Source organism: Schistocerca serialis, chromosome 5 (assembly GCF_023864345.2).
Source record: "Schistocerca serialis cubense isolate TAMUIC-IGC-003099 chromosome 5, iqSchSeri2.2, whole genome shotgun sequence".
Classification (NCBI taxonomy): Eukaryota; Metazoa; Arthropoda; class Insecta; order Orthoptera; family Acrididae; genus Schistocerca; species Schistocerca serialis.
In genome coordinates this window covers 537307871-537320448 of record NC_064642.1, presented here as the reverse complement: position 1 = coordinate 537320448, position 12578 = coordinate 537307871, and the positions used below count along the sequence as shown (strand labels likewise).

Genomic DNA, 12578 nt, shown 5'->3' with positions numbered 1-12578 from the left:
ACTATCCCTCCTGCTCCTTGCCACAGCCTCCTCCTTACCTCCATGTCGCCACTCCCATCATGCACTGTGTGTGTGTGTGTGTGTGTGTGTGTGTGTGTGTGTGTGTGTGTGTGTGTATTGTTGACGAAGGCCTTAATGGCTGAAAGCTTCAGTTGTGAGAGTTTTTTTTGTGCCTATCTGCAACTCAGCATCTCCACTATATGGCGAGAAGCAACTTTCTTGCTCATAATATTGTATTCAGTATGTGATTTATTTGGAGATTGAAACTGTGGGCTTCTGTTGTGGGGGTGGAGGTTCAGTTCTCTGTAAGACATTATGGTCATAGTTTTCTTCATGTTTATGGTTAAACGCCCCTGGTGGGTGCCACAATGATTCCTTGAGTGGATCATAACTATACCCCCCTCCCCCACCCTATCTTGGCCTATTTGACCTAGCACAAAGTTTATTGTAGCCTTTATGTCTACAAATCATTACTCTGTCACGAGATAGCACGGCACACATTCTTGATTGCCAAGTTTCAGTGATAGTTTCTTGTACCTCTGATGTTATACTCTGAACACTTTGTTGTGTTTAGGTATAAAAGCTCACTGTGTGTAATTATTATTATTTTTTTTGGTGTCATCATCAGTTGTTGTACTAGAGAGAGCACATGCAGTGAAAACTGCCCACTGTGTTATTTCATGAACAAATTGAATAGAATATATCTTCCTCTGGGCCATTTTGAGAAATGCTACAATTGGTGTTTCACCCTCAACTACTGAATATACCTGTGAATTTGCTATATAACATACTTCACTATATACGGACTAGAACCAAATAAAAAATTTAGATAAAGTAAGTCATACATTTCACTTCAACTGATTTGTCAAATATAATAAATTAAAACATCAATATAATAGAGGGAAACATTCCACGCGGGAGAAATATATTTAAAAACAAAGATGATGTGACTTACCATACAAAAGCGCTGGCAGGTCGATAGAAACACAAACAGACACATACACACACACAAAATTCAAGCTTTCGCAGCAAACTGTTGCCTCATCAGGACCCACTTCCTTTCGTCTTTCGTCTTTCCCTCTCCTTCCCTCTTTCCTGATGAGGCAACAGTTTGTTGTGAAAGCTTGAATTTTGTGTGTATGTATGTGTCTGTTTGTGTTTCTATCGACCTGCCAGCGCTTTCGTATGGTAAGTCACATCATCTTTGTTTTTAAATAAATTAAAACATCAGATAAATATGAGTGCGGCATCATCCTTGGCATTTCAGTAAAAATGGAAGAGTTATTTTGCTTGGTACTGTCCGATGAGGTAATTATTACCTATAATACAGCAATATGGATTTTATTGGTCAAATAATAACAACAATAATGACGACAACAACAACACTGTAGGTTCCTGTAGTGTAGCTCTCTTTTTTGTTTATGTAGAAACTTTTTTGATATTTTTATTTATGTGAATAAGCTTAGTTTTTCTACCATAAACACACTTTTTTACACATTAGTTGGCTTTTTTAAATTCTGTTTGTTGTAAACATGATATGGAACAAGTAAAGAACAAACTACTATACTGTAATGATGTTACAAATAAAATTGTAGTTTAGCAGCTTTTGGAGGATTAATATTAACATCTGTGAAAATATTTGAAATCCTTGTTAAGGTCAAATTCTGTGATAGTTATTGAATGAAGTTTTGAGCTTGCTGTCAGTAACCATTAATTACAATCCATGACATTTTGACTGGGCACCTGCCAGTCGTCTTCAGGTGAGCCATTGAAGACCAAGATGATAGATGTTAAAGTCTGTCAAAAGGCAAATACACTTGAGAAAACTGTAAAATTACAAGAAACGGAATGGTTGGCCAATACTTACCAAGAGGAGGAGACATTTCAGTACAACTTTTTTAAAAATGAATGGTATTACAGTATTCCCATCTTTTGGAACTGACGGTTTCTTCCTCAGGAGGGAAAGATAAATTAAGTGAGGAAGTTTAGGGCACATCATTCAGACCCTCGGGATGTGTGGGGCCCACCTTAATGGCGACTGATCAGAGGCGGCAAGGGAAGGTGGGCCTCCTTGCTTTATCACCGAGTGTTAAAGGTGTCAGCTTGTGTTACTTCTTCTACACTACCAGCACTAGAGAACAAGTCAAAGTGCGAAAGTTTAGCCCCAACCTAAAGCAAATGGAAGCAAGAAGCATATGGTAAGGAGGCCAAATACAAGCCAACCCACCTGTAAATGCTAGATTGCCATGGTAATTTTTATGTCATTGCTGGAAACAGGAGAAGGGGAACAGGCTGCCTTTGCTGTGTACCTCTGTGCCATGGGAGGCCAATCGCTGTGGTGCCGTCTCTCTAGATTTCCAGAACATTAGTTGTCCTGTGTCACAGTGTAACATATGGTTCTGAAATTTTGAAGTGCCGGTTCTGCAAAATTGCTTTCTGCTCAGTTTCCATCAGTTCTATTGTCACCAGGAGTAGTTGGCCATCACAATCTTCGTCCTTCAGTAAATAGCCTGCAATATTGTCTGATCGTACAGTAACTCAAAATGTTGTGTCCATACAAGTGGAATGAACAATTGGCGATGGATATCTGCTGGAGATTGCTTATGAGTGTGCAAAAATCGGATAACTGGATGAGCCTTGCAGTTTGCAGATGACTGTATCAGAGCAGCCATTTTATCACAGCACTGTATGGTAAAAATAGCTGTCACAAGACTGAAAGTGCACAGCATTATTCCTGCATACCTCCTCTCTACTACTGTGCATATATGACGTGTGATTGGAAAGCTTTAAGAATGGGCTTGTAATTGTACAATGGTGGTACTTACATGCTACTGTGATGTATCTCCTTCAAAATTGCCACTTAGGTGGAAGTTTGGCCAGAGGTTCATTTTCAAATGATTCGTGGCCATTTTTAAATATGTTGAACCAGACAAAAACATTTGACTGGCTCATACAGTTATCTCCAAAAGCTGTTTTTAACAGTTTGTAAGTCTCAGAAGCTGATTTCCCAGTTTTGAAACAAAATTTCACACAAAATCGTTGCTCTGTTTTTATGTCCATTTTCACGCATGCAGAATCCAGCAACAAGCCCTAACAGACTCTCACTCAACCAGCTGCCACAATGAAGTGAATAAAGGAAACACAATTTCCTGTCAGAGGGCATTCAAGGACAAGGCAATGACTCACTCCCCACCCTTCATGTACCTGCCCGCCAAACCAGTAAGCATTAGCGTATCCATTCTTAAAACTTCCCAATCACATCTCATATATTCTTATCAGACTACTCATGTCATCTCTGGATGCAATCGTAACTTACTTTCTGGATGAACCTCGGTTTTACTTGTGAAAGTATTTAGTTGGTGATGAGCACAGCCTGAGATGGATGAGAAATAGAAAAGGGGCACATGATTTAACAAACTGAGGATGATGGCCGGGGGTAACTGAAGGCAGTGAAAAATCCACTTACAAGACAGGGCGGCTAGTATGAGAAGAAACAGGTGACAGGACAGTCGAGGATAAAGGAAAAATAAACTCACTGAAGGAAAAAGAATTTCAGGATATGAGGTTAGACATAAGCTGCATTACTAATGGAGACAGAGACACACAACATTAACATCAAGAGCTTTGAGACATGTGGGAGTTTGATAATGCTGCTTGATACCATTGCAAGCTGTGATACAGCAAGGAAAGTATATAACTGGAGCAGAAATAAATGAGAAATCATTCTAGTGATGATATGTGCGACAGATGGGGAAATCCACTGACATAAGTGACTTTGACAGCACACAGATTGTTATAGTCTGGTGTCTGGGTATGAGCATCTCAGAAACAGCAACGTGCTGTTGACATGATACTGTCATGAGCATCTGTGGCAAGCGGTTGAAGGATGAAACTTCGTGGCAGATTAAAACTGTGTGGAGGACCGAGACTCGAGCTCAGGACCTTTGCCTTTCACGGGCAAGTGCTCTACCATCGGCTACCAAAGCACAACTCACTCCCTATCCTCATAGCTTCACTTCTGCCAGGAGAGCTTCTTTGAAGTTTGGAAGGTAGTAGACAAGGTACTGGTGGAAGTGAAGCTGTGAGGACGGGGCACGAGTCGTGCTTGAGTAGCTCAGATGGTAGAGCACTTGCCCGTGAAAGGCAAAGGTCCCGAGTTCGAGTCTCGATCAGGGACACAGTTTTAATCTGCCAGGAAGTTTCATATCAGCACACACTCCACTGCAGAGTGAAAATTTCATTCTAGCTGAAGGATGTTGAAACATCATGTAGTTGACAGGATGTTGGATGCCTATGTCTCATCTCAGAATGTGGTGGTCAGAAGCTTGCCTGCTCTCCAAAGCATACAAGGCGACATTCTGTGACATTGTGAAATAGGACTGCAGTATGGGATTGTACCATGGGTCAATGGAATCTTATTGTCTGGTTGGATGAATCATATTTATTATTACACCATGTCAGTGGTCATTACAGGATAAGCAGTCATCCAGGCTCAAAACGTGCAGCACACTAAGGACACAGGCCAGTTGGGGCAGTATTATGCTCTGGTAGATATTCAGCTGGCTTCCATGAGACTTGTGGTAATAACTAATGGCACCATAACAGCCGTGGACTGCATGAACATTGTTATGGAGCACTTGCACGCCTTAATTGTTGTTGTATTCCCTGACTATGATGGCATTTTCCAGCAGGAGGATAACTGTCGGTGTCAAAAGGCCAGAATCATGTTACAGCAGTTTTAGGAGCATAATAGTGAACTCATGTCGGTGCGTTGGCAACCAAATTGGCCTGATATGAACATGATGGAACACCACAGCTGTGATGCTGTCAATGCCAATCTGCACCACTGAAAACCACTGGCCTGTAAGTTATGGGAATTGTATGACTTGTGCAGAGACATATGATTTCATGTACCTTTAGATACCTATCAAGGATTTCTTGAATCTGTGCCCGCAGAATCTCTGTTGTATTGCACTGTAGACCAACAAGTTATTAAGTTGGTGGTCAGGATATTTTTTATATTATTAGATTTTCTCACTGTTTTTGTTGTCAGTATGTTGATTTCCTTCATTTTCTTTTCTTTGGACCTATTGTTATGTTCTATCACCCCCTTTTCATGCTTTTCCAAACATTACTATAGTGCATGTGAATTTACATTTGTTTTCACTTTCCTGTAGGCACTGTACTTTTACTGATTTCTCTGTACGTTGTGAGTCAACATAGTGATTAAGATTTGTATTCAGACAACAGTAATGTTCAGATCTCCATTCAGCTTTTCAGATTTATATTTTCTGAACCTTTTTAAATCATATGCATTTCTGGAATGTGTTAATCCCGTATTCTACTGCAATATCAGTTTCAGAGCTATTTTCAAAACTGACTGTTATATTGGATGGTAAATATTTCTTTGAATAACACAATTCTTTGGAATCGTCATTGAAATATCTGCTTTTTCATCAGTTCAGGAAAAACAGGTCAAATGGGCCTCCTAAAAAATCGATATACAGTCACGGGGCAAATGATTGTAAAGTACTGGAAGACTGAAACCTAATGTGCAGCATTCTGTTCATTTCCCATGAAATAACTCTCAAAACATTCGTTTTACTGAAACTGTTAGGTCTAATGTGTAGTTTGTGCCTGCAGTTAGAAAAGTGCTTCCCCTAAACTGTTTTGTATAGGAAGAAGACACCCTTTTTATTGAAACTTTGGGGCTAACAATGAGTGAGTAGAGCCATTTTGTTTGACATAGTAATTAAAGCATTATCTGTACCATACTTACACTGCATGAGTCACGTCCTGCTTGTCCTGCACATAGAAAATGTTCCACTATACCACCAGGTGCTGCATTTCCATATTTTGCCTTACATTCTCGATTTGTCCATATGGGTATTGTTACCTCCTGCAAGACTGCTGGTTGTGGGCCACCTGTGGGTAGCAACAAGTGTTGATAATGTTGTGACATTATTCCCAGCAGTAGCTGCACATTACTGTATAATTACACTAAAAAGAAATCAGATAAAGGAAGTGCTGTTTCTGTATAAAATTTGGAAAGGAGCAGTAATTAAGATGTCAGCTATTGCACTTTGAAGCATTTCTTGAACTTGTATTTTAATTTGAAACTTGTGCACCATACAAGTCCATTCTCTCACTTTTATCATGTGACAGAATCAAACTAAGCAGAGTTCTTCTTCTTTAGAAATTCTCTATATGTTTTAAGAAACTGAATTGATATCATAAGTGAGATTAAAAATAACAACAGCTGTGAAGATATTCTACATGTAAATGCCTCGTCGATTGTTTGATTTGATTTCAATCTATGTGTGACATATTATTGCTGATATTGTCAGAATGTACATTCTGTTCTCCTGCTCGTATGTTCTGTAGTTAACATTTTGGTGGGCAGCCAATTTTTACCTATCCTTCTGTTTAAAAAAAACCAGTAATTTGACTTTTTTAAGGCCTTACTAATTGTACATACATATTCAGTACACGTTAAACAAAAATAGAAGTATAAAAGAATGAGTTTCAATGATTAGTTTACAGCTTTACTTTAATTTTCCACTTAGTAACTATTTTTACAAAGCAAGTGGAGTTCTATTTAAAAAAAAAAAGTTTTTAATTTTTGGTAAATTTCACTGGTATGTGACTTTGGTTAACTGTAGTGCGCATAGAAGTAATACTGTCGGAACTGAGACAACTCATTTCCTCCCTCATTGCTTTACTTTTAGATCATATATTTTCCATAATTAGTTCTAAAATAAGTCTCTTATTGTTCATGGCACCAAGGATACTCTCTTAAATTAGTCCTTCAGTTGGTGAAAAGGTAGAAAAATGAAAGTTCTTATTTTCATTAACATTTTGATTTTTTGATTAAAATTCCTAGTCACACTACACAGATAAGAAGTATTTGTTGAGCTGTTAGTAATATTTGGAGGAACAGTTCCTTCTACGAGTTCATTTGTTTCTTCTGCAGAAAATGTGATACGTTCATGAGAAGAATTGTTATGAAAGGTGAAAAGTAATTATCATTTGGGTCAGTCTCACCCTGTATAAGCTAACAGTGCAGCTTTTCTGAGAAAGTTGTTTACTTTATGCTGTTTACTTTCAGAGTAATTCTAGAAACTGTGCACTGCTGGAAGCTCCTGACAGGAGAACTATCTATACTTTCATACAATGCTTTCATATAAGCAATCTCCAGTTTGTGGTTGATAAATGGAAACTTTTTTTTGTTCATAATAATTTGGTTATAATACAGAATCTTTTCTGCAAGTAGGGATGTGTGAGGATACAGTGAATAATGTTTTCATATTAGTAAAAAACAGTCATTCCTACTGCAGCAATTTCCTGTAGCCATCTTTGTTCCAAAGATGTTAAATAGCAGCATGGAACATACATTGAAGAGTAGAGACATGAACTACAATTACTCTATCTAAGCCACTGAGAAGTTGAGCCGTGCACAGTACCCATCGTACATGAGCAGTTGACACGAGTTTTGTCATACCTGCCAACAGAAGTGTCACTTTTTTCCCTCTATCCAACACATCATCAAACTTGATCTTACAAGAGTTCTTGGTAAGACTGAAAATCTCAAGGTATCTGATTTGGTTTAAAGCTTGGAAAACCGAAGATCACATTGTTTGTGCAGAATTAATGGCACTTTCTTATAGTTGGAGGGTGTGCTTTCTGTTGTATAGGATCTCAAACACCAATTACAAAGTCAAAATTATTGTGGAAAAAGGAAAAGAAAATGTTACACAACTTAAGAGTTAAACCAGGCACCCTCTGCATAGAAAGTCTGAACATTGACCAATTTAGATGTTTGGACAACATGGTTGTGGAGTAACAGCGATTGATATAAAATTAACTTAGTATTAAGAAAATAGTCTTAATCACATTTTTTTATTTATTTGGTGCCGACCGGTTTCAGCTCACCGCAGGGGTCATCTTCAGGGTGAATATACCACTGGTTGACTGCTGGTGGCGTCACAGTCTTCTACCACACCTGGTAGACGTCACGCCACCAGCAGTCGACCAGCGGCGTGTTCGCCCTGAACATGGCCCCTGCGATGAGCTGAAGCCAGTCGGCACTAAATAAATAAAAAGACACGATTAAGACTGTTTTCTTAACATGAATTTAATTGACCAATTTGCTGCAGAAACTGGTAATGATCAACTACTCCTTTTCCCCATTCTCATGCCTATTCACTTAATATGTCCTGCATCTAGGGAATCTTATTTTAAACAATGGAAACTCCAGTTTGGAATATAAACAACATCAGGAAAAGGAAAAATTGCTACTCACCATGAAGGAGCCTTGTTTAGTTGTAGACAGACACAACAAAAAGACTGTTACACATTATAGCTTTTGGCCAAAGCTTTCTTCAACAAAGAAACACACATTCACACAAGAAAGCACTCTTCATGCACATATGACCATTACCACCGGCAGCTCCAACAGGCTGTGTGTGTGTGTGTGTGTGTGTGTGTGTGTTCTTTTTTTTTCCCAAGAAGGCTTTGGCCACAAGCTATTATGTAACAGTCTTTTTTTGTGTCTTTCTTCAACTCAATGGGCCATCTTCATGGTGAGTAGTGATCTATCCCTTTCCTAATATTCTCGAATCTTTGTTAGTCACTGTTAATTATAAAGTTTCAAGAATCATTATTAAATGAAAAATGTAGAGATGTGGTTCAGCCCCCTACTTATCACTCCCATAGCAACCGTGAAGATAAAATTAGGCTAAACACATTTTGCACAGAGGTGTTTAAGCACTCATTCTTTGTGCACTCCATAGCTGAAAGGGATGTGAAAAAATCCTAACATGGTAAAATAGTAAGTACCTTCTAGTATGCACTTCATGATGGTTTGCAAAATATATATGTAGATGTTTAATAAGCTGGGGATTCTTTCACTGATTTTGCAGTACTTCTGTCCTCTCTTGTTATTTGCTGTTGTCTTATATGCCCTTGTTGGAAAGGATTAACTTCATCCACTTAATGAACTCAAGTCACAATTTATTCGTATTCAGGATGGCCATTTACTTTATTGTTCAGAAACAGTGTTCCTCTGTGCATAGCATGACAATAATTGTGGTATATTTTCTTTGATCTTACAGGTGCATAAGTGCTGCTGTTGCAATTCTCTTTTTTCTCAAGTTATGCTCAGCTATTTGCACACAGGTGCCGAACCATTTTTTTGTATCCTTACTTAAGTCTAATAAACATGGGTCTCTCTCTCACCCATGAGTTTGAGTGACTGGCCCTTCCTTTTTAACCTTCCTCCCTGATGAGAGAACAATTAGTTCTGAAAGGTAGGCAGTGTGTGTGTCTTACTTTTTTGTGTATGCATTGGCAGTACTATAAATTTCATCTTCTTCTAGCCAACAGCCTTGGCTCACAATTTATTAGCCCTCTATTACTCTTAACCACTACTGACTGTTTAACACAGGAGCACATTTACTTAGCATACTTTAAGTATCAGTTCCTCATTTGAGAACCTTGCACTAAAAATTTGTTTGCTGTTTAACACAGTAAACATTTTATCATCTTGCCACATTACTGTTTCTTACAGTAACTTTGGTTTAATATGTCTTGCACGGAATTCCCACCTCCTGTTCCGTCACCATTCATTTATTATTGTGATAGTGTAATCCACATAACAGAAGGCACCAAGGACAAAGTATTGAAAGCAGTGACAAAGCTGACAGTAGATAATGACACTTTGTAGTATCTTCATAGTTTATACACTAAGGTGACAAAAGTCATGGGATAGCGATATGCAGATATACAGATGGCAGTAGTATTGTGTACTCAAGATGTAAAAGGGCAGTGCATTGGCGGAGCTGTCATTTGCACTCAGGTGATTCATGTGACGAGGTTTCCAATATGATTATGACTGCACGATGGAAATTAACAGAATTTTAATGTGGAATGGTAGTTGAAGCTAGCTGCATAGGACATTACATTTAGGAAATCGGTAGGGAACTTAGTATTCTGAGATCCACAGTGTCAAGAGTTTGCCAAGAATACAAAATTACAGGCATTACGTCTCAAGACAGACAGCACAGATGTTGACAGCATTCACTTAAGGACCGAGAGCAGTGCTGTTTGCATAGAGCTGTCAGTGGTAACAGACAGCAAATATGTGTGAAATAACTTCCGAAATCGATGTGGGATGCACGATGAATGCATCTGTTTTGACAGCACAGCGAAATTTGGCGTTAATGGGCTACGTAGCAGAATTGAGTGTCTTTGCTAACAGCACAACATTAGCTGCAGTGCCCCTCCTGGGCTCGTGACCATATCAATTGGACCCTAGATGACTGGGAAACTGTGACCTGGTCAGACGAGTCCCAATTTCTGTTGGTAAGAACTGATGGTGGGGTTTGAGTGTGGCACAGACCCCATGAAGCCATAGACCCAAGTTTTCAACAAGGCACTGTGCTAGCTGGTGGTGGCTCCATAATGTTGTGGGCTGTGTTTACAAGCAATGAACTGGGTCCTCTGGCCTAGCTGAACTGATCATTGACTGGAAATGGTTACGTTTGGCAACTTAGAGACCATTTGCAGTCGTTTGTTGACTCCATGTTACAAAAAAAAAAATGGAACTTTTATGCATGATAATGTAATGTATCACTGGGCTACAATTGTTTCCTACTCGTTTGAAGAATGTTCTGGACTATTTGAGTGAATGACTTGGCCACCCAGATCACCCAACATGAACCCCATTGAACACTTATGGAACATAATCAGGAGGTCAGTTCATGCACAAAATCCTGCACTGGCAACACTTTCGCAATTATAGATGGCTATAGAGGGCGCATGGCTCACTGTTTCTGCAGGGGACGTCCAAATGAATTATTAAGTCCATGCCATGCTGAGTCACAGCACTACACTCTGCTGAAGGAGGTCTAACATGATATTAGGAGGTATCCCATGACTTTTGTCACCTCTGTGTGTGTCTGTGTCTATCTGTTAGTCCTCATAGTTGTGTGCTGTAAGAGAAGTTTGAGTTTATCATGTTTTCTTTCAGTTGCATTTTGAGATACTGTGTGTTCTGACTTGTGTGTGTGTGTGTTTTTTTTAAATTTATTTTTTAAGTAAATAATAATATTCACTTGAAAGAAGTTTTTAAAGTAGTTCATTTTAAATAAACGTTTTTGCCACCAGAACATCCATCTGAACATTTCCAGTTATGTAAAACATGTTGCATATACTCCTAAAACTTTGAACATTTCTACGTCCCTAAATAAAATTTATAGACATTTTATCTGTACACTGTTGGTTTAAATACTTCAGCTAAATGAAAGAAAAAAATGATATTCTTTTTAAAAAATATATAACTCATTGCTATAACTCTTTGGAAAAAAAAACTATGATCATAACTCTACATAAAGAGTAACATTTCAGTTTTATGCTAATAAAGTGGAAATGTGGTTTATTTATAAAATCAATTAATAATAATGATATTTTAATGTATTTGCTCCAAAAAGGTAATTTGTTTGTGTGTAATGTAAGAAAGTTTATTATATGAAAGGTACAGTCCACTGTCAAATGACATAAATTTCTTTTAGTGTCTGATCTTGAGTATTTTTATGACAGAGTTATTGTTATATTTTCACCTTTTTTTATGGAGAAGAGAAGAAATTATTTTGAAGCAGCAACAGTATTTGCAGTCTGTTACAGTAATTGGAAACCACTGATCTGACTAAATCAGTTGACTGCAACAATTTTTTTAATACATGCTGCTTGACGCAAAACTGTTTTGACTATTTTGTAATAACCTATGGAGGCAGAATAAACTAGTATGATAACTGAAGCCCTGATTGATGATCTTGACTGTATTTTTATTTTATTAGTTTGTACAAACAGCACTGTTTGCATGGAGCTGCTGCAAATATAATGAAGCTGTAATCTTGTTCTAATACTAACTTAATGTTCTCCCCACAAGATGCTGTGAGTTTTCTTTAGTGAGTGCAGCACAAATAAAATTCGCTATGACTGATTGTATGTCTGCTGAGCAAAAGTGTTTCGTACTGTGATTGAGTAGAACTCAGAATTTTTATAAATGGGTAGACCAATATGTATCAAGTGGAATACAGTGTTGACTATGTGCAATGATGCTACCACATTATGTAGGCACATAATTTAATTTGTTGTTTCACAGCAACAGCAATCAACATTTATATTTCTCTCTTTTTATTGTGTAGTAGGTGTGTTTTCTCAAACATAAAACTTTTTTTTAATTGGTCAATTATTGGGCAACATACATTCTGTTGGGTTCCATTTTTTTAGTTTTTTATTAATTCATTACTCTTGGGGTATCTACCAGTAATTATAAATACCAATACAGTCCTCTCAGTGAATCAAGAACTGCCACCTGCTGTACCTATGATTAAGCCTATAGCTTTATTCCATTTCATATTCACCACAGTTTGATACAACCAGGTATTTGTCGGAGTTGATCGTTTTGGTTTGTTATCTTGCAGCAGCAGTAATTTGCTTGTCTTTAAATGTAGAAGAAATCTTGCAAACTAAACAAGTCTGTAGTACAAGAAAACACTACATGGACAAGAGAGTGA

General features: G+C 38.0%; 1 protein-coding gene across 1 annotated transcript in view; it reads right to left on the bottom strand.

Moving 5' to 3' along the window:
- LOC126482323 (proclotting enzyme-like) overlaps positions 1-12578 on the bottom strand; it is a 169081-nt gene that overhangs the window by 2199 nt on the left and 154304 nt on the right. Inside the window, exon 7 of the mRNA XM_050106369.1 lies at positions 5780-5925. Within this exon, the coding sequence (XP_049962326.1) occupies positions 5780-5925 (146 nt within the window). The remainder of the gene's footprint in view (positions 1-5779; positions 5926-12578) is intronic.